This window comes from Neodiprion fabricii, chromosome 7 (assembly GCF_021155785.1).
Source record: "Neodiprion fabricii isolate iyNeoFabr1 chromosome 7, iyNeoFabr1.1, whole genome shotgun sequence".
Classification (NCBI taxonomy): domain Eukaryota; kingdom Metazoa; phylum Arthropoda; class Insecta; order Hymenoptera; family Diprionidae; genus Neodiprion; species Neodiprion fabricii.
The window spans coordinates 18,062,156-18,088,327 of record NC_060245.1 but is presented as its reverse complement, the minus strand read 5'-3'; the positions used below and the strand labels follow the sequence as shown (position 1 = coordinate 18,088,327).

At 38.8% G+C, this 26,172-nt stretch overlaps 1 protein-coding gene across 1 annotated transcript in view; it reads right to left on the bottom strand.

The window, feature by feature from the left end:
• Positions 1 to 26,172, bottom strand: part of LOC124186196 (irregular chiasm C-roughest protein-like) — a 90,161-nt gene that overhangs the window by 4,106 nt on the left and 59,883 nt on the right. The window contains exons 3-7 of the mRNA XM_046577687.1: positions 19,081 to 19,313; positions 3,436 to 3,636; positions 2,383 to 2,510; positions 1,756 to 1,907; positions 61 to 371 (exon numbers count right to left, since the gene is read on the bottom strand). Coding sequence (XP_046433643.1) covers positions 61 to 371; positions 1,756 to 1,907; positions 2,383 to 2,510; positions 3,436 to 3,636; positions 19,081 to 19,313 — 1,025 coding nt within the window. The remainder of the gene's footprint in view (positions 1 to 60; positions 372 to 1,755; positions 1,908 to 2,382; positions 2,511 to 3,435; positions 3,637 to 19,080; positions 19,314 to 26,172) is intronic.

The window sequence follows — 26,172 nt, the reverse complement described above, 5'->3', positions numbered from 1 at the left end:
GTAGCGTATCTCATATGAACAGATAAAATTTCTATGCCTGCAGTTGTTTTTAGTTTTTACCTTGACGACTCCTTCGTCTGGAACGTATTGAGTGCGTTGAGAAACGATGCTAGGTGCAGCTTTGATGTAGATATTTGCATAGCCAGTAAGTTCTGGGAATCCAGAAACATGCGCTTTGCAGTAATATCGTCCAGCAGATTCTGGGTTAACATGAACGCTGATGTTAGGACTGCTCGCTACGATTCGATCGGTTTCTTCGTGAATCCAGAGAACTTCTGGCGTTGGATTACCGTCAACGTCACATTGCAGGATTTCAGTAGCATCATAGTGAGTCTCTACCGATTGGGGAGGGTGCCGAAATTGTGGCCCATCTGTGCAAAAAACAAAATTCGATATCAAAAATTTGTCGCAGAGTTGAACCTCGTTTTTTCCTTCTTCGAAACAGCTTGACAGCGCTATTCCTTCAGACCATTTCGTGAAAAACATCTGCAGTGAAAAAGGTAGACACTGAATAGACGTATAGTAAAGGAAACTAGTTAAATACTCAAATTAATACATGTTGTTGTAGAGACTTTTAGAGGCTTTGCATTCGCACTATGTTTGTTAAAATTTTACCATGTTTGTTTTTAACAAGAATGATATTATAATATACATTGTAAGTTCTTCAGATATATTGTTGGGATTGAAGAAATGTATTTTTTAAAACATTATCTCAAATGTTTTGGAACAAATTTTTTTTACTTGCTGTAACTAGCTAGAAAAAATTTTCAGCGATAAAGGGCGACTTACGGTTTTATTCTAATTCTACATGAAATAGGATCAAATTTTAGAAGCGATCGAAAACTTATAAATAGTTATTTTAATAGTGCAATACATTTGTTTACAAGTTATATTTTTTTTATTCCTAGTATTGACTAAGTTATTTGCTAGTTATTTAGAAATTTCTCTTGGTTTCTTTTACTATATCAGAAGTTTTTGTACATATTTGCTAATCATGTCAAATTGAGATGATCGAATGATTTCTTACTGCCTAATCTCTGAGTAGGATCGCACAAATTAGTAGAATTCTAAATTATTTTTCAAAAGATTTCTTAAAAATTCGGAAATGTCGTGAATTTTATAACACTTCAAAGTTATTCAACAGAACTATAAAATTACAAAACCATAATGTGCTGTGATAATATTCAACGAACATAAGGATTTGAATTTCTCAGCAAAATTGAAAATCCTTGTAGACAACTTGACTGTTTTGAAGGTAAGTTGAAATTTCTCTAAAAATGTCTAAAGTACATTTAGCTATGAGTTTTCCGTTAAAAGATATAAATATCTGATAAACTTTCCAAAGTTTCCAAAGAGTTGATCGGAAAATTTGAGAAAAATCTCAAAAACTAAATTCCCAAACTTTTCCATAAATTGAAAAAAACAGTTGATGGAAGAACTGCAAATTTTTTTACCCACCGAGAGAAAACAAAAATTCACATATCTAATTAATCGTAATTAATGACTGTAAAAATTTTACGATGTGTTGCTACAACTGTGGTAACATAGACAGTATAAGACTGTAATAAATTAACGATATATATTGTTATATAAAAAATACGTTCTTTGTGTCCTGACTCACAAATGCTACAGCAGTCTTTTCAACGATTCTTTCTTCCCTATGTAAAATCACAACAATCTCTGCACTGTGATAATCGCGATTGCAGGCAATGCAGAGATCGCCTCTACCGACAATACAGTGTATATTTTACTTACAAGTGATGTCGAGTGTTTCGGTTTCTTCGCTTTTCCCGACGTCGTTGTGGACCTCGCATTTAACGATAGCGTCGTGATCGTGCCTCGTAACGTTGTGTATAATCATCTCTGTCGTATAATCACCGATCACCTTTCTCTCGTTTATGTACCACCTGAAAATAAATAATCGTCGTCGAGACGAGAACGACGTTCGTTATTTAAAGCTAGCAAGCAAGGAAGAAAGGAAGGAAGGAAGGAAGGAAGGACGGAAAGCAGGAAAGAAGAAGAGAGGAAAGAGCGCTAGGGGTTGGATTTCTTGGGGTTGGGGCGCGTAGAGGGAGAGAGAGAGAAAGAGAGAGAGAGGAAAGATTGAATTTGCAACCCTCGATGATGATATTGATTCCTGATGGAAGAAGTTAAGGTGTTTGATGTTGTCCTCTGTATGTATCGCTCCGCATCCGAGCGGAGTTCCAATTTCGCCGAGACGTCGTCGGTTATATTTCGCGAATCAAAGTAAATCGTAAATTCAAACCAGTCTGTAGGTAAATACACGTGCCGCGTTATAACACACGTCCCGATAAATACTCGATACGGTAAGATTGGTTCAGTGGAAAAATTGTTAGAAGGGGGATTGGTACGATTGCTTACCTGTATTCCATGTCTGAAGGATTCGCCTCTGCTCGACATTTGAATCTCAGCTCAGCGCCTTCGACTATTCTACCGTTCTTCGATAATCCTGATCGGATTCTGAGCGAAACTTTTGGAGCGTACCGTACCTGAAATTCAGTAAAATTTATTCCATGGTAGACTGAACACCAACGGCTGGTTAATTTCTCTAATAATATCTTCTCCACCTTTACACAGAATCATTTCCTTCTCTCTATCAATTTTGCCCCAAGGTTAATCGCGGGCATCTAATTTTACCCTAATGAATTCATTCCTTTATTACCCCGTTCGATTTGAATTTGGCAAACTTCCGTTACTCCGAATATGCCGAATCCTCTCATTCAAGATACGTCGTGAAACTCGCTTCAAAGGGTGTATCTTTGTTTCTAACTATGAAATTTGTCTAATTTCACCTGCGTACCACTACTGTTTAGAGTAAACATGTACAGAGTATTTCCGAGTAAGCGCCACAGTATGTTGGGTTGCCTACCACTGAGGCGAATAAATATCGGTAAAACAGACCTACCGGGTCATAATCACTTCAGTCATGTCAAGCCGTATAATCACTTTAACGTGACTCCGGAACGCGATTACAGAATTCTTCAGAGTAGGTTGCAAACGACGAAACAACTGCTTGGCCAAATCTACACAACTTGACGACAAGTGCAGTCCCAGCTCATTTGTAAGGACTTTTAAAGCGCTAGGTACCGATAACTAGGTAGGTCTGTTTTACCGATATTTTTTCCCCTCGGTGGTAGGCAACCCAACAGACTGCGACGTTTACTCGGAAACATCCTGTGTAAAATTGATTCCACAACCAAGATAATCATGTTTAAGAATTAACCGGTTTCAGACTGTACGGAAAATTCATTCCTGTAACTATAACTCGTTTGTCGTGGTACTTTTCAAAGTCCATACGAATGAAAATCTCCAAAGTTTGATTATCCAGATTTTTACCCTGAATAATAGTTTTGCAACTTGTAATCGCGCGCTTCTTCGTTTTCTAAACTAATTAACCCAATGAATCTTACTGACCTCAACGCGCAGTTTCACGTTTTGAGGAGTTCGCTCAGCGGCGTTATGACTTTGACAAGTAAATGTGGTGTTGTCGTGTTCTTTCCTCGGCATGACAGTGAGCACCGATCTTACAGTGACGAGAGGTCCTCCTTCAAATTTTTCGGTGTGAGTCTTGATCCCGTTGCGAAGAACATTGCCAAGTCCGTCGATCCAGGTGATCTGAAATGATAGAACCAAGAGAATGTCAAATCAGGGTATATTTCATCTCCCGCGGAATTACTGCAATGCGGAGCATCGTATACTGTATCCTGAAACGGTGGAGCGAAATACAGAATTCAACGAGCACAATTCAAAACTACGTCAGGACAATCCTCGGCATAACACGTTTCTGTACACAGATATAGACATCGAACATAGCTCTGTAACGTTTTCCCAATAAAACGAGGATTGCGCTGGTGGACCCGATGGCCTCAAAACCGATTGGCTCTTGGCTCTTGGCTCTTCGAATTCCTGTACCTACCCGCGTTACTCTGGACTCATTCTGGACGGTGCAGCATTCCGCGGGTTTACACCCACGGGAAATTATTGTTTGTTCGACCGCAAGAGTTGTTCCCGGGGATCATCGGAGGGTGAAGTACACCGTGATGGGGTGTTGAATATAGTATATTTATAGGCATTGCGGAAACTGCAGGTGGACGATCAATTTTCTCTGAAAATTCGCACCATTGTTGAAGGAGGTTCATCAAACGCGAAATTATGCATTTGCAGTTTATAATTCAGTCGGTTAAAAAAAAAAAAAAAAAAAAAAAATATCGCCATTCGAAGAGCCGACATTTTTCGAAATCTTTTTTTTTTTCTCTTACAATTTTGTCGTCATTTTTATCAAAGGTGTGAAAGTCAGACAAACGAATTCAGTATAAAAATTTTCAACCCATGATAAAAAGTCGGTCGGAGTAAATAGTCAATTCGTGAACTTCGTCGCAAACGTTTTTTTGTTTTTTTTATGAAATTCTGTATCATGTATGGAGTGCCTGAAATAACGATTGAAATACTTTGCTATCTCGGTATATTGCCGTTTTTCCAAAAAGAAAGTACCATTTCCTTTGCTTAGACTCGTCGATCCATCCTGAAATTACATATACATATACCATGTATAGACGGAGGAAAATGACGGAGGAAAGTATTGCAAGAGGGATGAAAATACCCTCTTTTCGCTTTGATCCAGACAGAAGTAACTTTTTCTCCGATATCTCGACACATATCCACCTTCTCCATGTACAATATAACGCGTATATGTATCGCAGGTTATTGACGTAATCCGACGTTTTCCGAGCAGCTCTCTACATCTAATTCTTTCGTATATAAAGACCCTTCTTATCATCATAATTGGTAAAAGTATAACGATATACGTCGATGGGTCAGGGATGATAAAAGTCGCGCTTATATTGCAGTTGAAAACGTTATACCTTCGTCCTAGAAATTTTTTTTTCACACGCCATTTTTATCCAACATCAATTTAAAAATGGTCAGGACAAAAATCATAATAAAAATGAACAGCGGAATGTACAGAAAAGATGGAAAAACAAAAAAACCAGAACGGTATTCATATATTACTATCTGAAAAATTCTGAAAGATATTTAGTTTTTTTTTTTTTTTTTTTTTTTTTAATACTGCCCTGATCAAATTTTGTAACAAACCAAATATCTGTTGTGTTTTTTCAATAATGCGAAATACTGTAAAGCCTCGATACTTTTTATTTAATCAAGATCTTTATGTGGACTATCATATATATATATATATATATATATATATATATATATAATATTCTCGAGTAGTCAGAAGGGAGGATTTGTTATTGGACGTGAAATTGATTGCTATGTAAGCTCATAAAGGGGTTGCAATTGCAGCAGCAGAGGCCAGAGAGAGAGAGAGAGAGAGAGAGAGCTGCATCAGCATCAGCACTGCAGCAGCAGCAGCAGCAGTAGGAGGCTTATAGGCTGCGCCATGGTATAGAAGACGGAAATTTTGCGATAATTGAGTTTCCTGAAATCAAATGATTTCCTGGTATATACATGTATACTCCATCCACGCAAAGAGTATCGGGTCTGAAATCGATAACGGATAATCAGCTTCGCTCCGGCGCTAAGACGACAACGCGCTGATGACCGATATTGCGATCGGATGATCGATCGATCCGAGATCCGGTCGGTTCGTAGCTGCGTTGACTGGCGTTTAAATTTTTTTTTCAAAGTTTCTCACTTTCTGTCGTACAAGAAATTCGATACTTATCCATACCTAATCAAGTTATAACGACACCCTGCGGTACTGAAATTAGACGAGTTATTACCCGCTATTTTTTTTCTTTCTCTTCGAAAAATAAATAATCAAATAGAATGAAAGAGTGTGAAAGAAAGAAAAAAAATCACATAATATCGTAGAAAATTTGTATGAAATGATTACGATTTCGCGTGAATTGTTCCAAGTATCATTTTTATTGGAAATTCATTCCAGCGTCGTCCGAGTAGCGAAAATTCATACAGGGATATTTCTACGTGAATTACACAGGGTTGGTTTTCAAAACACTTTAATTAACTTCGAAGAATTTTCTCAGGGAATTGACGGAATATTTCTGCGGATCATTCTCGGAGCATTTTGATGAAAATTTTATACGGAGTTTCGGGCTCTTTCTTCCGTTGCTGCTACCATAGCAACCCCTGAATTCTCTTACACGTTATATAAAGGAATTAATAATATTCTGCGAAGACGACGTTTCGAGGCTATAGCCAAAGTAAAATTAGTTCAACAATTATCTTTCCTTCGATTGTAACTGAGGACTTTAGCACCTTCGGCGTTGAGCGTGATTCAAAACTTCTCAAAAAAAAGACAACAACAACAATATTGCTAGATCGGTATCAGTCGACGTTCAAGTTTCATGAATTTTAGGATCTTGTTCGTATTCGACTTGAAGCCAATTCACAACTCGTTCTGTTCTCGCGCATTGGAACAGAGAAAAAAAAAAAAAACTTTTACCCTGCATTGGTTGGATGGAGCATCGACCTCGTGGGGGTCGCGGTCGAATCAGGGATTAATTTAACAGCCTGTGTATTTTTATATACATATATATATATATATAGAGGGAGAGAAGGGAGCGTTGGTATCACGGTGGTATAAATCTAGATTCCAGATTCCAGAAGATTGCCGGTTGCATTCGGCCTGGCGATGCTACGGTGTGTATGTGTGAAGGAGTCGGGCGGATGGGAAGGTGTGAAAATCTATTTCCTCACGAATATTCATGACGCATCCGATTAAAATGCAGCCAAATTAAGCTGCGGCCGAGCGCGAGGGAGCCGCCCTGGGTAATCCTCTACTCTTCCTTCATTCCCGCAACTTCTCCACTCTTCTCTCATCGGCGCGCTTTAATCCTCAAACCCAATTCCGACGAGGAGCCCTCCGTCTGTTATACCGTCGAGAAGACGACGACGACGACGACGACGACGAAGAAGAAGAAGAAGAAGAAGAAGAAGAAGAAGAAGACAAAGAAGACGAAGAAAAAAACAGAATTTAGTTAGATGTACATTATACATACATAAATATATACTATACATATATATATGAGGCATTCCACGCCGATTCGACCTGGGTTTTAACCCTTGACCCCTCAGACTTGGCACGCGATTTTTTCTATGATTGTTCTCCCTTTGAAAGGTAATCTGTTTTTTGTTTTTTTTTTTGGCTCAACTTGAATTTTCTACAATTTTTGGAAACGATTTTATCGACCGACCAAATTTGAAAATTTGAAATTATTCTGAAAAATCCTGCGTCAAATATAAAAATTTTTAAGCTTGGACTCTCAGAGTGGGCCGATTTTTCCTTCTTACGATTTTCAAGCTTTTTCGAAAAAAAAAAAAAAAAAATTAGAAGCGAAAGTCATTTTACTATGGATGGTTGCTGAAACATTTTTATATGTTACATGGGATTTTTGCAAATTTTTTTACATCTTTCGGAACCATTTTGCCATTTGTTATTTTTTTTATTGACAAAATAGGGAGGAAAAGAAAATCTTGCGAAAAATTTGAGAAAAATTTTCAAACATCTCAGGTATATAAAAATAATATAAATATTATAAAAATGTTTCAGCAACCATCCATAGTAAAATTACTTTCGCTGCTAATTATTTTAACGTTTTTTTTTTCGGAAGAAGTTTGAAAACCGTAAGAAGGGAAAATCGGCCCACTCCGGGTCCAAGCTTGAAAATTTTGATATCCGACGCAGGATGTTTTTACAATTTTTCCAAATTTTTAATTTTTGACGGTCGATAAAATCGTTTCTAAAAATTGTAGAAAATTCAAATTGATTCGAGAAAAAAAAAACAGAGTACCTTTGAAAGTGAGAACAATCATAGAAAAAATCGCACCCCAAATCTAAGAGATCAAGGGTAAAACCCAGGTCGAATTGGCGTGGAATGACCCATGTATACACCTACAATAAGGCCCGGCATACCTTGAGGAGTAAATATTGAATAAATATACATATCTAACGCGGTAAGCTCCGTCGTCAATTTTGAAAATTCTTCTCGACCAACGGAGTGCGATAATTGAAAAAGATGATGAAGAAGAAGAAGAAGAAGAAGAAGAAGAAGAAGAAGAAGAAGAAGAAGAAGAAGAAGAAGACGAAGAAGAAGAAGAGGAGGAAGAGGAAGATGAAGGGTAGGAAAAGGCCGCATACCTCAAAGCGACTATTCCCCCGGTTCTAACAAACTTTTCACTCCTTTGAAGTTTGACTAAAAATAATTGGGAACTTTTTCATGAAGGTATACATATATGGGAGATTCCGGCTCGGTTCGAGGGCTGCGTCGTAACTTCGACAAACCTCACGCACCTAACATTCAACGAAATATTTTCAACTTGTAAACGATATTTTATTTATCAATGTAAATAAAACAAATAGATAAATTTTCAACTATTGTTGCTTATGAATGAATTAGATATTGGTTAAATGTTTTGTCGAACGTTGTATCGTAAGTGTACGATGAGACAAGTGTTAATTTCGTTCAAGGAATAGTCTAATTCTAACTCCTCGCGTTTACATGAACAGCGTGTGGAATTTTAATTTTTAAATTGAGAATATTTTTCCGTCACACGAAACCAGAAGTGTGTTGGACTGAAATAAATTTATTTATTCAACCGCAATTAGACTTAATTTCGAGAATTGAAAATCAGTCTTATTTCATATCAGACAAAGTGAATACGGTATTATTTATTTGCTACACATATTACAGATAGATAATGTTAAAAAAACTAAATTGGAAAAATGTTTTTTGCCTGAAATAGAAAAAGTAATGAAAAATTGATTCGTTGAAGTTTCTTATTTTTATTTCTCGATAAAAAGGTTATCCTCCCCCCACCCAAACAAATGGTTCGTTCAAATTTAATGTCGCATTATCGAAATTCGTGGATTACGACGGAACAAAACAAAAAAAAAAAACAAAATTAAAAATTCACAGCTACAATCTAGCTAATAGAAAATTATCGGGCAAATTTTTATACCGACTATACAGCGTACGGACATTTTATCCACGTAGGTGCACCTATCATATTTAAAATATGTGTACAATGCAAATATATTTATATATATAGATATAAATGTGTCTATATATGTACGTATATATTATATATAAACGGGACTTAAGAATGTCACGCAATTATGTCACGATAAAAAAAAGTCCCGTGACATTTGCGACAAGTCTGATAATTTTGCCATAAAATTGAAAAATGTTGTAATTGAATAACTTTTGAACGAAGAGGTTTATCGCAAAATGACAGGAGACCTTTTATGTAGAGCATTAAATTTCCTGCGAGAACATGCATTGGTCATTTTTGTAAGATTTCGGATTCGTGACTTATCAAATACAGACAGAACAAACAGGCTGCTTCCCATGTTGTTTAAATGGGAAATCGAAAATGCAATTTTGCGACCTCTAAGAATTTTTTTACGGTTCTACAAAAATTCATGATGCATTTGGAGGTCTCAAACTTGAGTTTTAGCCGGTGAGAGAATAAAAAAAAAAGTTTTTTTCTAGTCATAATACATATATATATATATATATATGTATATATATATATATCCATACATATATGCAGATATAGGTATATACTGGGCGCACGTGTCTCTTTACGGTCTCAGGGAGAAAGCTTTTACCTGGGAGCTTTCAGACGGGTTTCTAGGGCGTGCTTAATTAACTAACGTCGTTAATTAGTGTCGGGCAGGGTAGGACGAGGAGATGAAGAGAGATAGAAAACTCTAGTAGTAGATGCAGCTTCCCGAGGAGTTTGTCGCTGCTACAGTCGAATCGAAGAACGTGCCGCGGGGCATCCCGAGAAAGCCAAACGAAACGGAACGAAACGGAACGGAACGGAACGGAACGGAACAGGAGGAACGGGGCGAAAGACGGACGGCTAACCGCCGATCAGAAGTTATTTTTAAACCAGTTTGTGTAAGTTGCTGCGCGATATGCGGCAATTCGAGAATCGTGTGTAACGGGGGAGTCGAAGCGACGACGCCCGGAGGCATCTCGGGCTATTCAAAAACGACGAGCTTCTTTACCGTTCGTCGGGAAAAACCGCCGCGTTCCCCGTCGATACGAGAAAGGAATTCTTACTCCGGGCGGGAATTCCTCCCCCTCCTCTGCCCCCCCCCCCCCCCTCGTTCCTCGCCGTCATTCTCGCCATGGCGAGCAAATATTATCGTTTCACGATCACCTCGTTTTCTCATCCTTCTCGTCCTTGTTCTTTGCCGGTATTCAACGTCAGATCAAACTTATCGTACACAACTATTATGCATGTACACGGGACGTTGATGATAGGAGGGAATTTATACAATTTACAAAATTGTTTCGACTTCAAATTTTTCATCTTTATTACAAGATATTATTCGCGATTGATCGATTGATCGTCGAGTTTAACTGTTGTTTTTTTTTTTTTTTATCCTGGTTATATAAATATATAATTTTTTGGATTAATCGATTATTGTCTTTTTAATTTATCGTTCATGGATCGGCCTCTTCAATGAGTCGTTTCTTTTTTTTTTTTTTTGTCTTTTGATCGACTTTTTCAACTGATCACTTTGCGATTAATCGATCAATCGACAATTTCGATTTAAAGCTTTTTCGATGAATTGATTAATCGGCTCTTTCTTTTCCCAATAGTTTTATCGACCAATCGATTAACCGGCCCCTTTAATAAACGGTTTCTTCAATTACTCGATCAAGCGTACAAACCTGTATATTCTTATGGTATAAATCGTTCTTAATATCCTGAAAAATGTATACGTAACTCGCAGTATGGGCGACAAAAAAAACAAAAACAAAAAAAAAAAAAAAAAGCAAACAAATTATGAAAGCAATCTTCTACCACATTCGATAAAGTACAGTTTGTCTCAAATTATCCAGCCTAAGATGACTGCTTTCCCTTACACATCTCGAATATTTCAATATTTCAAAGAACGTCGCGAATTTGAGTCGATTACTCCACAAATCTTCTCTATTTACCAGACTCAAATCTCCCCGTGATTATTGCCAAGATTTTGTTTCTTTACTTTGAGTTTCGCCACCAAATATTTCGAAATTTGGCCCTCTCGGAACTTTTCAAATTTGTCATTACAACCCCGCCCCTTGACTGACTTGAATTAATGCGTATACCGGGACAATATCTTGAAAAACTTGAAAATCAACCGCGCATGCGCCAGTTTCATCAGCTGTTCGCGCAGGCTGGCCAACCCGAGTTTCAGCTCTCAAACACTGTTTTCTGGCGGTGATGTAGTTTATACGAATTTTCGAGGTTAGAATCCTAAATAATTGAGATAGTGACTCGGAAAGGTTTGGGAAGCATTTGTTACTGGATCGGAAAGTTGATTCTTCAAAGAACGGTGGGAATTTAATGCTTACGCTCTTTGAAAATTCAAACGTACACATTTTACGTAAGTTGGCCAGCCTGCATCACAGACAAGAATATCGCTGCGTGAAGATTTCGCCGACCAATGAGATTTAATTATTTGGCGCATGCGCGGTTGATTCTAAAGTTTCAACAAGTTTTACACTATCCATACGAACAGCGAATGCGGTAGATTTTCCGGAACGACGCGACGTGGAAACAACTTGTGCCACGAAATTTTAATATCTCTCGGGAGAGATGAGGACGATGATAGCTCCTGCAGTTTTATTTCTGGTGCAGCAGTCTCGTTTGTCGTCGTCGTCGACAGAAAGAGAGAGAGAGAGAGAGAGAGAGATGACGGTTCTAGATTCCCGGTAAGGTACGTTATATGTATATGCATATGCACATATATGTATATATATGTAATGCGATCCGATCATTCGTCGTTCGTATGCTCGCTTATGAGAAAACTTTCAGAGAAACTGGATCAAGGGTTTGCGGTGTCTTGAATATTTCGCAGTGCGCGAGACTGACAATTTGTTTATCCGCTGCAATATTCTGTTACAGGAAGGTATTCGCATATTTTTATACAGAAATACACCACGCTCTAATCGCGAGCTCGTACTTGGTAACTTTACGGTTTTCTACTAATAGTATTAAACATCCTATACATATATATATATATATTATTTGAATTATTATACTTATTATATTACAGTGTGATATTTTTATTTTTTCATTTTATTTTTACGAAGCTCAAGTTTATTGATATTACAATCTGCAATGATCATTTTTAAATACAATTATCTGAGTAACAAAGAATATCTGTGGTAAAGTCGTTGATTCGACAACTAATTGTACGCGAATGAATTTCACAAATTGTGTATTTTCTGGTATGAGCGGACAAAAAATAAAAAAAAAATTTAAAAAGTTTCCAAGTTTTTTCTTTTTTTCTTTTTCTTTCTTCATTCTACGACCAATAAATCGATAACGATTTCTGTATAGTATATAATATAACCCGTTACACGCTATCTGAAATCTAATTTCGCGTCTCATTAAGGAAATTCCGAGTTTCTAATATAGAAGATGTGGTTATTTTATTCGAGTAAGCGAACTCCCTGTACCTATATTATATATATATATATATATATATATATATATATATATATATATATATATATATATATATATATATATATGTACACATTATATACCTGCCGACGAGCACATAACGAGACTGAAAATATGTGTTGTGGTCGGTAATTATGTATCGTTGATAAGGTAGGGAGTGGGGGTTTAATTCGCAACGTGATCTCAGAAAGTAATTATCGGGAAGATATCGGATCGCTCTGTATTTTGCATAATTGAATTGCGAGAAAGGTTGCAGAATTACTCGCGGAAAAGAGGGATCGGGTAATGTGATTCGCGATGCGGTTTTATTACACACACGAACACACACACACACACGTAAATTTAAACACGTCTGTGTGCCTGTCGGAAGGGGGGGGGGGGGGTTTAAACCTGCAGCTTCAACTGAAAAATTAATCAAATTTGTTTTCGCATTTGTAACCCTCAGTTTTTAATTAAAATTATGCAAATCCATGATTAATGTCTCGGGGTTCGGTGAAAGAGGAAAACAGCGCTTTGGGAAACGTACCAGTTTCTGCGATTGAATCATCCAAGGTAAACTTCAAACGGACAACAAACAAAAACGCGTCCCAATTTTTTCCGCGCTCGTTTTCTTGGGTTTTTTTTATGGGACAAGAAAAAACAAGACAGTACGGGATGGAAAAAAAAAAAAAAAAAATTAAACTTAGAGACCCAGAAATCACTGAATAAATTAATGAAAACAAAATGTCAAAGCCTCTCTCTCTCTCTTTTTTTACGTTTACTTTGAATTTGTGGCTAAAGCTTCGGGGATTAAGAGTATAATCGAGTTTCGCCGAGTTTACGTATACTCGGTAAAATTATTTCTCATTTGTTGTTTTTAAACTCATTTTTATTTTCATTTCATTTCGACGGGATCTTTGCTACGTTTTGCAAACCCGAGAGACGAACCTAAATCCACGCTTTTCGACAATCCTAGTCTCGGTTTTAATCTCGTGACGGCAATGTTTCATCAATATGTTATAAATTAATTTATTGATTCGCCGATTTGTCAAAGGGCGGTGGTTTTCTTTAATACGTGTTTTTTATTTTTTTTATCACACCTCTTGTCTTTTAATCTGCCCAATTCAAAAAAAAAAACAAAAACTGTTCAACCCTTCATTTTACGCTGGGACGCTGAGCGTTCCACCTTTTTATTCGTTAAACTACATTTTGATAACAACTGCCGAGTTTTTTTTTGGTTCCACATAATTTCTGAAATATTTCTGAGTATAAAAAGAAAATATCAAACTTATCTACTTAATCATTGCAAAAATAACACGTTTAAGCAAATGTTCGAAATTCGTATTTTTCCACGATAAGAAAAAGCAATTTCTGCTAATCTACCACGAAAATCCGGAAGCCAATTTTTACACGAAGTCAATACACGCCAAAAAATTTCACACAATTTTTTAAAAATTATTCTTCTTGTTTTCGTTTGTCCGCCATATTAGATCCGGCATTTTAAATTCGTGCACTTCGATTTCAGATTCGTAATCAGCGTGAGCCGAAAAACCATGCAACATAAAGTTTTATCATAATCGAATAACTTTAAGAATTTTCTTCCGTCGTATTGTGTCCGACATTTTGAATATTCGAATTTCGAGTTCAGATTCGTAATAAGCGACTCCAAAAGCTCAAAAGCGAATAAAAAAAAAAAAAAAAAAATGCACGAGTGTTAAAAAAATTTTTTTTTAACCAAAAATTGTTACCAGTTACTTTCTATCAATTTTATCACGTGACCTGCGCGTACATCGAGCAATTCGTCAAATTGTAATATCCCTCTCGATAAATAAATAAAAAAGTTTTGATTTTCGGCGAAACCATTGTTTCATTTCTTCTCTTTCAAAAAATCATGATCATCTGGCCGGTTGTTTATCTTGTTCTATTCTATTCTCTTCTTCTTTTTTTTTTTGTTTTTTCTTTATCGCTTATTCGTAGTGTACTTTATTTCCTTTCTTTTTTAATACGGTAATAATCTCGAGTGCCGCTTTTATCCTGGTTTATAAAGACAATCGGCTTTAATAACCTCGCTTGCTTTCCACCCTAGCCGCCCTTCTTGTCGCCTTGACAATATTAACGGTGGAGAAGAAAAAAAAAAAAGAAAAGAAAAAAAAGAAATATTTCTTCCTCTTCTTCCGTTTCTTTTTCCTTTTCTTCATCACGAGGCAATTGAGACCGAAATACGGGGGCGCGACTTGCGATTCGATTATTATACCACGGGGCCAGCAGATTGGCAGGTACAACAGAGCCCTCCCGCGAATGTTAAAAATAGGGGCGGAATTTTCACCGCGTCGTATTTTCGACAACCCCTTTCGCGTCCGTACCTTATACCTAACGGTTAAAGTAAACTCGTCGCGGTTACCCATTCTTCCTCCTTATAATGGGGATGGATATATTCTTAGGTCTATACGACGCCTTTGCAGGACGCGGTGCATTATAAACGACGCAGGCACTCTTAGAACCAACCAACCCCCCCTCCCCCCTCCCCCCATCCTCGTCGAGAGACCGGAAAGAGGGAACCTCAAACGAAATTCACCCCCGTCTCGAGGTGAATAAACACCCCCCGGTAAGGCTAATTAGGAAGACTGTGCGGGACACCAATTTGCCGAAAAATAACAACCGGTTTAATAGTCGTTAATACAAATACTACCCGAATCGGTTGGCGGTGAAGGCGGACGAGGTTATTCTTCTTACAACGGAAGTTTTGGAAGCTTTTCAGCTGCGCGCCATCTGAGAATCATCCGAGTAACATTGTCGATGCCACTGTTTCGTCATTGTACGCGAGGGGGAGGAGGTCTCTTTCCTTTCTCGTTCGAAGGGTTGAAACCCAAAAAGAAAAATCGTACCGGTTTCTCGTTTCAACTCTTGTACATTTTTTTTTTTCATACTATTTTCAGGATGTTGGAAGCTTTGACTCGGTACCGTTTTACTGTCAAAGACGTAAACGACGGTTCGGATTTCTAAACACTACAACTTCCGGTGGATGTAACACCGGGTACATGTCGGGATATTCAATTTCCGAGTTGACTGTACTGAAATTGTTTCACGATGAATTTCAACAACTACCAGATATTTTCACATATTATCTACGGACACAAATTTCATAAGTTTTTTACGATTTGATACAGGAATTCGGTTGTGCTACGATTACATTGTGTTCCAAAAAAAAAAAAACCCATAGATTTCAAAAATTTGGTTACGAGAAGAATAAGACCAAGGCTGAAGTTCAGTAACGTTTGCGTTACGAAACATGATGGAAAAAATCGTTGTTGCAGAACTTTGAAACGACTTTCGAGTAACGACTTTTCGAAATGTGCACATTTCTTTTTTCTTGCTACTAACTCCAACCTCGTGAATAAGAGCATGAAAACGAGATAAAGAAAAAAAAAAAAAAAAAAGAAAGTTAAACGACTCGATGAACTCGCAACGAATGTTCGCCGCAATGCGACGCGTACATCGTCCAAGTGTAGGTCGTACACTAATCGTAATCGTACAACCCGAGTAGGGTAATTATTTTTCATATTACGTGTATAATTACTTGATTACATACATGTGCATAAAAGAGAGCCAGAGAGGAGGAAATAGGACGAGGATGAAACTAGGTGGAGGAGGAGGGTTCCACGGGCGTACCGAAATTGATATCGATGCCTGAGCTGCGTCCGTGGCAGCAGACCACCACGGCTAATGGAATTTTCGTGTAATATGCCTGCTGAGAGATATGATTTGGCGTTACGTTTAAAACGATGAATTCAGATCTCATATCAACAGGGCTGCTGGTGACGCCTACTTTATACATCCGCTCTCACGTTTTCGCCAAGCTGTAGGATATTATGCCTATAATGAACCGTTGCTGAGTGTTCGACCATAATATTACAAATCATCGAGATTGAGCGCAACGGTTTTATATCCCGAACGGAAAATGGTAGGTGTAAATCAAATTGTTGTTATTATTATTATTTTTTTTTTTAAACAGAACGATAGTAGTAGATCGAAGCAATACAAAATCGGACAATCGGAGATCTGGTTTATTTGCCATTTTTTAAAACTGATGGGTTTTTCATTCCGTGGTTTATTTCGAGTTAATTGGATTTTCATTTTTCGTAAAGCGGAGTTTCCTCTTTTTTTTTTTTTTTTTTCACAGATCATTTGCCCGACTTATCCATTGTTCTCGTTTCGAAATATCCATCGATATTCTTCATATCATAATCAGTGTGTCAAATTGTTTTACAGACGTGAAATTCCACGAGAATTCCATGATTCCAGAATTTCCACGATAACTGGACACCTTGATAATGATTTCAGTGAAAGAAGAGAAGACATTGGGATTGCCTGATATATCAAGAAAAAAATGATGGCTTACTTATGAGATAGTTTCCTAATTTTTATCATTTCGTCTTGACCACTTGACCGAGTCCAAGTTCTTTGACATTCGTGTTTCTAGGTTCGACGGAGATCATAATATTCGTTGGATCATCATTTCGTGATATTGCTAACCATTTGGAAAGAACCTCGAGAAGTGAAACGATTCCATCCGACTGAGTTTGAAGCTTTACAAACTCGAAACAATTCTCTGAAAGGTTAACCGCAGAAAGCAGCGATAATTTACCTCGTGCGAACCCCCAAGACTCAGTAATAAAACAACAAGAAACCTACTAGAGTTCTTCTTTCCGTAGTATAGTAAATGTAAGAATAATGGAAGGACCCTGCAAGTCCAAGAGATAAAAATGGGGAGAAAAAAAAAAGAGAAAACTACCGAAACTTGACCCATCTCCAAGGGAGAAGAGCGTGCATTAAGAGAGACACGGAGAGTGACCGACCCAAGGGAAGGAAACGAAATGTCACCGAAGCTAGAAATGGGAACGCGCGTCGTATAAACAATATACGAATGTGGAAAAAAGAGCCACGGAAGAAGAGTAGGAGGAGGAGGAGGAGGAGAAGGAAGATTTGCGATGAGTATAGGAAAACGGAGCTGCTGCTGTTTACTGCTTACACAGTGATGGGGAAACTTTAAATGGCACAGTGCTAGAAAGCTCAAAGCAAGTGGCTGTGCTGGTGGAGAGAAAGGGGCGGAAGACACGAGGGAGAAACAGAGAGAGAAGGAGAAGGAAGGCTGACTGACTGACTGACTAGTTTGGTTGGGAGTGTATCCTCGTACGTTTTTTAGCGTGTGTGAGAAGGAGGAGCAGCGTCGCGACGCCACGTCGCGTTTCAGCCCTCGTCTCAAGCTCTCGAGCTTCTGGCTCTTTGGCCCCCTTCACTTATCTCTGTACTCCTCGCGTGTATGCATCATGCATGTGTGCACGTTGTACGTGCTTCCTACCCTTCCTGGGAGGCATCGTCGTTACAGCAGAGTTGAAAGACTCGGAGAACGTTGTTCACACAGGGATGAGATGGGATCAATGTCTAATGAATCACGTTTGCGGAAACCATTTCGAACCCTGTTTATGGACAGGAGCATGTCCGCTGCCCGAGTCCTGAAGGATTTCATTACCTCCGGACAGTGAATGAATTTTAAACGTTTCCAGTGTCGTCGTCAAACGACTTCGCGCGACTTTCATTCATCTCGAGTTACGTACCGCTCCTCATCAACCTGCTGAAGTACGATTCGGTGGGCTTATTACGGTTCTTAACTTTTCACATTTCGCATTGGTCGGCTAAACTTTGCAAACCAATTGACTGTCCGGATGTAATGAAATCCTTCAGACCTCGGGCAGCGGACTGCCCCAGTCAATTCTGATTGGTTTGCAATGTTTAGTCGACCAATCGGAATGCTTGGATGGTGGGAAATGTGGAACGTGAAAAAGCGTTATACGCTCCAGAAGACTCTTTCCGTACTTGAAAGGAAAGCGTGTGCAACTGTTGTGAGGATTCGAAATACTACTGAGAAAATACAAGATGGTTACCATAAAAAAGAAGATGGTGCTTTGCGAGAAGAAGAAACATGTCGCCGAGGCTCGTTTTTGGGTATCAGTAACCGATATAAGCTCACTTAGGGTAAAAGCCCATTGGGATTTCCCTGAGGTAGGTTCTCATAACAGGAGACGACAATTCCCTGAGGTAAACCCTGAGCGGAGACGACGACGTGGACGCGAAAAAGTGCTGCTTATTATTCATCGGAAAGAGTTGCAAGTTTTTCAATTATAACCACCGTCAAAACCCAAGTATACAACGTTAGGCGCAATCAAGTTACGCAAAATTCGCAGAGCTAATTGTAAGAATCTTGACTAGTTTCAAAACTCACTTATCTTCGGCCAACAACCAAATCATATCATTTGTCTACCAAACGGTTCGAACCATTTTATTAACAAGATGCTGAACTTCGGGCGACTAGTAAAATGGACAAGGATCGAAAAGAGATCCGATGAGGATGAGGAATACGAAAAATTGTTATAAGTAAAGATGACGATATAATTTGGTGTTAATTTGACGCCATCTAACGTCAATCCAACACTGTAATCTGACGGTAAATTTCCGAATCGACTACGAAAGATGTTTTACAATAAATTTCCGCGTCGTTCAATTTCAACATAGCAGCTTTTACAATGAAATCAAGGAAAGTAAATTTAGTGGAAAATTGTGACTTACCTCAGCCGGCGGTTTTCCGGCGACGCTGACGCACTCCAAGGTCAGTTCCCGGTCCTCGGTTGTCACGAGAAAGTCCCCTTGAGTAATTTTCGGCTTTTGGGGTGGCACGAGGACGGTGAGATATGCGAATTTCGATCTGAGACCCGGCTGACCGTCGTTGGTCGGTGATGCTTGGCACTGATACTTCCCATCGTCCTCCAACTCGACCGGGTGTATGCGCAGCGAAAAGTCACCTGAAATATAAAAATTTGACAGAAGTTTGAAAATTGTTGCGTGCGAGGATTCGTTCACGATTCAGTTGCAAAAAATTTTTACCATATCGGTAGGAAATAATGCGACTAACGTATAGACAAACCTAAGTTGGATGCGTTGAATTTTATTTAAAAAAATTTCTTTCGAAAATTTAGGGAAAGATTTAAATATCGCTGATTTTATCGAAAAAAATTTGATTTTTCATAACTTTTGAAACATCACATTATCGTTCCATTTTTTTTCATACCAAAAGCATATTTTACGTCAATTTCCATGAATATGGACTAATTTTTTTCTTGTGATGCGATTCACTATAAGTTTCCTGAATCTTCAGTACTATTGGTGTGATTTTTAATAGCAGTATGTACTTCATTCGCAAGGTTATGTGTAAAGAATAAAAGAATTGGGGAAAAAACTCAGTCCAGATCTTTTATAAAGAATTCATTGACGGTCAAAATAATCTACGATTTATTGAAATTCTGGGATTAAAAATTTTTTTTTTCTGAGTTGCCAAGACATCTCTTCAATATTAAATGAGAGAATTCGAACCTTTGTTTCATCGTTTCCCTTTTGTTTCGATAATTTCTTCGTTTGTTAAATGCGTGAGATTTGAATTTAAGGTGTTAGAAATTTGAAAAAATCTCGGTTGTTTCCATTTCTCTTCGTTTTCCTCAGATCGGTTTTATTTTTCTTCAAATTTTACGAGTCAGAAACTAATCCTAAGTAGATAGGTTATATATGGGTAAAATCCTACAGGCGACGAAGTGTTTGGCGGGTGTTAGCACCTGTTAAAAGTTTACGGGGTGAATTTGAAGGGTGGGCGATCAATTCTGCCCCGACGGTTTTCGCCAGTTACTGCAGTTCTTTTCCCGAGTTTCAATAGTTCCAAGTTTCTGCAACGTTCAAAAGTTCCCATGCTTCTTCTTCTTCTTCCCCTTCTTCTCCACTTTTCTTCTTTATTTCGGGAATTTCAGTTTGAGGTTTTTCGCACACACATACAAGAACGAATAATTTTGCACCACAAGTTTCGTGCGGGTGCCCGTTTCCAAGTGCGAGGGTTTTAAGTTTAGAGTATACGCATACGGATGTTAAACACCTAAAAGTTCAACAACTCAAAGTTTTTCACTTTTTCTCGCAAACCAGTCAATTGCCCCCCACCCACAATTTTCAAACCAGACAACTGGGGGTGTGGGTTTTTCCCCTTGTTACAAGTTTGTCGCCGCTGAAAATCCCTCACGATTATTATACCTGGACTAAATGTGGACCGAGTTTATACACTCTTTTTTCCACAATTACCCAAAGTGTCTAGCTGTCAAGGTAAAATGACAAATTCGAGAGTTGTCAGGGAATTTGTATGCGTGTGAAAAATACTGGAAGATGTCAGAAAATTCAAACACCGTGTGCTGAAATTTTTCTATATTCTTTCTCACTGTTGTAAGATTCTTTTAAATGTTGATAATTACTCTCTGTAAGAAAATTCAGGGGTTTAAGTGAGGGAAAATATAGTTTATTGAAAAATTTCAAGAATTGATAAATTGATGATGAGCACTATGTAAGATTTATGAAAAATATTATAAACAAGTACTACAAACAGTTAACATACTCAGTTTACTCAGATTGATGTTTCTACCTTCAAGTATCGAAAGGATGTCCGATCCTAATCCTTCATTAGTTTCTTAAAATTTGAGTGTTTGTTGATATATTTGGCAATTGAGTTTAAGCAAAAATTTACCGAAAGAAACATTGACCTATTTTAACTTACGATGGAGAAATTTGAGGTCTAATTTTTATCTAACATATACGTTTTATATGCCATAAATCATATGCATATTGCAAAGGTTCTGTAATCCGTTATACATTAAAAAAAAAAGAAGATAATTGAGGAGCTGCGTTCGAACATTTCTCCTGCAAGTTATAGAATCAACGTAAGTGTTTGAGATAAGATATTTGAAGAATGTTTGAACGAAAACTTCAACTCCGCCATTTTCTGCTTCGTTTCAAGCGGTTGAGTTCCGTCTCTTCGTATACTTCTAACTAGCGTGATGTGGCTTTTTACGTTTCGCATATCTTACGGTTGTATAAAATGAGAAATACGCAGATACATATCCTATAATAAATAGAACGTGGGTAAATGGTCGGTATACCCACATTTGGAAAGCATTTACGTTACACTGATATTTTCCCACGTTTATCCCAACGGCGATCTGACTATGAAAAAAAACGGGGGGGAAAATGATATCGAGAATATGCCCTCGGTTATCGACATTCTACGCCTATTCAGACACAGAACTAGAGAACTTGTGTCTACCATCGGTGGTAGTAGACGAATCGATGCAAACACGTACAATCACTAGATGCGAAATTTCATTTGTTTCTTATTTTTCCTTTTATCCATAAGTCGCGTCGTTGTATAAATTGAAGATAATTAACGGTTGAAATTGGCGCTGAGTTGAAATAGTCATTGGGATCGTTATAATACGCAATAACAAGAGACCTTCGCATTTATCACTTGTCACATCCAGTCACGTTATAGTTTCCTCTAAGTACTCCAAGTATTTTCCCTGTGCTTGGTTCCACACTGTTTAACGGCATATGCATGCGATAAAATATAGTTTTGTGTTCGGTTAAAGTTTTCGCGCAATAATTCCCGCATGTATTACATAACCCATGTTTCGATTTCGATACTACTCGCAACCTGCACTAATTTGAACCGGCAGACAGTTGTGTAGATAGTATTTCATACGCACTGTTCTTCAACTCGCGTTCTACAATGCTGTCGAACCTATACAGTACACATGCAGAAATTAACACTCGACACTTTGTTTCTCATTACTCGCAGTGAAACGCAAAAAGGAATTCACGCACGTTTGTAATTTTCGTATAATATATGTATGTACCAGGTTATGTACAAGGTGTACACTTTGGTGATGAAAAATTCGATCAATGCTGTAGAGGTAGAGAGAGAAAGAAAGAGAGAGAGGAGAGATGTGAAGATGTGGAATAATTTTTGCGAGAGGAAAAATAAGAAATGTTAAAAATGAATAGACGGATGAAATTATTCTAAAAGCGTGTGAATATTCTTTGCACGTACTTGTATACCACCTACATAGGTGTGTATATACTTGTGGAAATTTCAGTGTAGTCGTAGATCTCAAAGCGGGTTTCCTGCACTTTAGGGGAGTTTGCACGCCTTTGCATGCTGCACCTCTTTCGCAAATTTTAACGTGACCTCCTTTCGCACCCTATGTGTGACAGTATCATAAGGAACCTGCATGAACATTCAGCAGCCATCCAGCCAGCCTCCTTTCTCCAGAGCAGTGCACTTAACGTTCCGCGCAGTTATGGAATAAATAAATTTAAGATGCAATTTGTCGCGACGTAGGTACATAAGAGATCAGTAAAGTTCCTTTAATTATTCATCTCAATTGAGACACGTTTCGTATGTTTGAATAATTTGCTAATTCAAACCAGACCAATTCATTTCATGTTTTTATCGATGTCACGCGATGAAGTCAATTTAAGTCACTTGACATACGATGTCTGAAGTCACAAGTCCCCGATTGCAAAAGCTCCGAGATTCTGGTGGTTTTCCAACATGGATGTTGAAGGGTTTCCCACTCATGCTAGAAACTCATCGCGGAATCATTCTTTCCCACGTTCTCGTCTCTGCTTCCTGTCGAATCTCGGCCAGTACTTGGCAATTTTCAAATCAGTTGAGTGGAGAAAAGACGTCTGTGTAAACCAGGCTACCTTTTATAGCAAGAAGGTGTCTCTCGATTGTCTGGAGTGCAGACTAAAGTAGGTACCTTTCCGGAAAATGAACACTCGAGAGATCTCGAATTTGATCCTACAACCACATCTCAACCGACTGAGGTAATTCATGATACGCGGTTGAAAGATGCCGAGACAGTGACGTCGGGCCCTCGTTCTGCAATAACGCTACTCATCTGCTGAATCAAGTTTTGTTTCATCTTTTGTCTTTTCTGACGTGGTTAATTTTCGATGACGGCTGCGGATTATCGTGGTCGATTTAAATAATCGCCGAGTAGTTTTCTTCTCTAGGCTAGATCATTAGTACGGAAGTGGTTGGATCGATGGATGGCTGGTTCATTAGTTAGTTCAAGTGCCACACACCGCGATCTATACATTCAAAATAATGTGATGAAATTAATTTGTAAGTAAGATACGCTGGCACGATAGGAGATTACGGTGATACGGACGATCATGGGCGAGCATTTCCAACGTGTTCCTTCAGCGTCGCGTACACAGGCATCCATGCATAATTCAAAGCTTGTAACAACGAAGATAGTGTGCGAAGAGGTGGAGCGAAGACTTTCCAGCACTCTGCATGGTGCACTTATCGCGACGATCATGAACAGCAAGCGAGCTACTGGTGGTGATCGTTGAGATTGCGGAAGCGCCACGGAAGGCCAAAACTGATTGCAAGTGGTGGAAAATGTCCCCGTTTCAAAGTGAGCGAGAACGCATCGTTGACACGGGAGCTAAGAAACGATTCTAAGACACGCTGACCTCGTACCTTTCCGCTTCTTGGCATGTAGCAGCTACTGTGAAAACATATCGGGATACAAACGCCAGTTTCAGGTGTCTTCTGAATGGTGGTTAGAGGTATAAGAGGTATACTATACGCTTGTCTGTTAACACCCACCACCTACTGCCGAGTGAATCTACTGATCATCTGATTATACGACGACGACGCCATGGCAAATTGCTACCAGCAGACACTTGGGCGAACTTCGAGTTGGATTATTGGGGAAGCTTCGTTCCATCACTTCCATCGAGTTGTTCGTTTTCTCCTCTCCCCCATTTGCCGTGTGTCTGGGGACTGTTCTTTCTTTTTGTCTTCTCTTCTGACGTGTTCCTAAAGAGTGAAAAGTTCACGAGATTTTCTGCTTCTCTATCACACTTTACGATCAGTTCACCGTGTAATCGCTTCAATCACTGGGGATATGAACAAAAGTTTTGGCTTTATAAAACGCGTTGAAGTTTACCGATCATAGATGATTGATGCTGGTTACTTATAGATATGATTTCAATCATTAACATCTTCATGCGAGATTGAACACTGAACTGTGTGGAATGGTTTGATAAGTCAAGAACGCAATTGAGAAAGTATTCAACGTTGAAACAATTTTACTACGCGTTTATGGTTTCAGTATGCGATATATTTTCGGGAGGAAGGTTAACCTGACCATACCAAGTTTTACGGTCAACTATAAATATTATAAAATTATGCGTTGTATAATTGTTGAACTTGGGTTGAAGAAAAGTTTCGAGTTCAATAAGGAAGTGCGTGCGTGGCGGTGCGTAATTGAGCGTAAGGAATTAAAAACAGATTGAGATAATACCGACCGGGATGATAAATGAGTATGGATTTATAATTGATGAAGGGTGACTCTGCAAGGGAATTACGTTGTATAAATAGTTGATATTTCGCAAGCAGCCCGGCGCGACAGAAGGAGACACACAACACGGCGTGGCGGCGCCCGCAGGCAGGTATGAGGTAAGATATATCGCCATCTTGGCACGTAACGGTGGTAAGGTTAAGGTGCCGGTATAACAAAGCAGTAACCGAGCACCAAGGGAGTTGTATTGATTTATGGATGAAACCATTAAGCATTGAAGCGTGCGCCAAATGTTTCAGAACTAATTTAAACTTCGGTGTGCAATTCCGGGACGACGTCGGCTTAAAGTAGCAAGCTTTCGCAGATCCCTCGGCTTCTCTCCTCTACCTCCCTTTTATACTTACCAACCTCAAACGGCATCAGGAACCACGATGTATTCCTACAGTTTAAAATCACCCTCGTGCCCCAAGTTGCCTTGATGTGAAATGGACAAAAATAAACCAGGGTATAATGTAGAACTGAAACAAGTTTTTCGATAATGAATCATGCGTGCAAAATTCGTTTGTCGAGTAACTCGCTATGGGGATTTCAACGGTTTTGCCAAATTACTTAAAACGCGATGCGGAAGAGTTGTTTCACCGTTAGGAAAGTCGGTTGCTAATCCAAATCATGGTAGTGGAAGACCGTCGAAGGTACGTCGTTTCTTGCAGATATTTGCAACGTGTGGTATCATGAAAATGATGTTTTATAGCTTGATCGTGGTGCTTTACAGGCGTTATACTGGGGTGTTTTCTTCGGACAAGTGAACGACGACCGATTAGGGATATTTTTATATCAAGCGTCGGGGTCAAGCATGGTACTATAAACGTGAAACTGCCGAACCCAGCTAGCCAGGCAGTCGCCGTCGTCCACTCATCGTCAGTGTGGTGGAATGGCTGGCCTCTGTCCCGGGTTGTAATTCGGTGGTGGCTACATCGCGCAGTGCCAAGGGGGTCGAATAAAATCAATTGGCCCCTCTGAATTCGTTGACGCACCCTGCGTGCAGAAGGTAGAAGAAAGAAGAACAGTGAGGGTGGAGAGCGGTAAAAGAAAGAGAGACACAATCTGCAGAGGTGGGGCAGAGAGATAGAACGAGTCGGAGAAACCACTTCGATACGTACAAATTGATTGATACGTTTCCCTCCCGGCTGCTCGTCTATCCCTCTTATACCTCGAAGCTTCCAACCCCTCTCCAAAGGGACTTCCTTTAATCCTCGTCGTCGTTGTTTCCGTCTGTCGATAGTTTTATCCTCGCGTGTAACAAGTTCGGGTGAAGACAATAGACGCGAAATGACAGTGACAAGCGGTGTTAATTTGAAGAACTTTTGATACCCGCATGTGGCCAATTTCCCACGAATTACCAGCCCAATATTACTACTCCAACGTCGAAAATGGACTTTGCTGTAACTTGTACACTTTTTTCCGCATTTCAACCAAT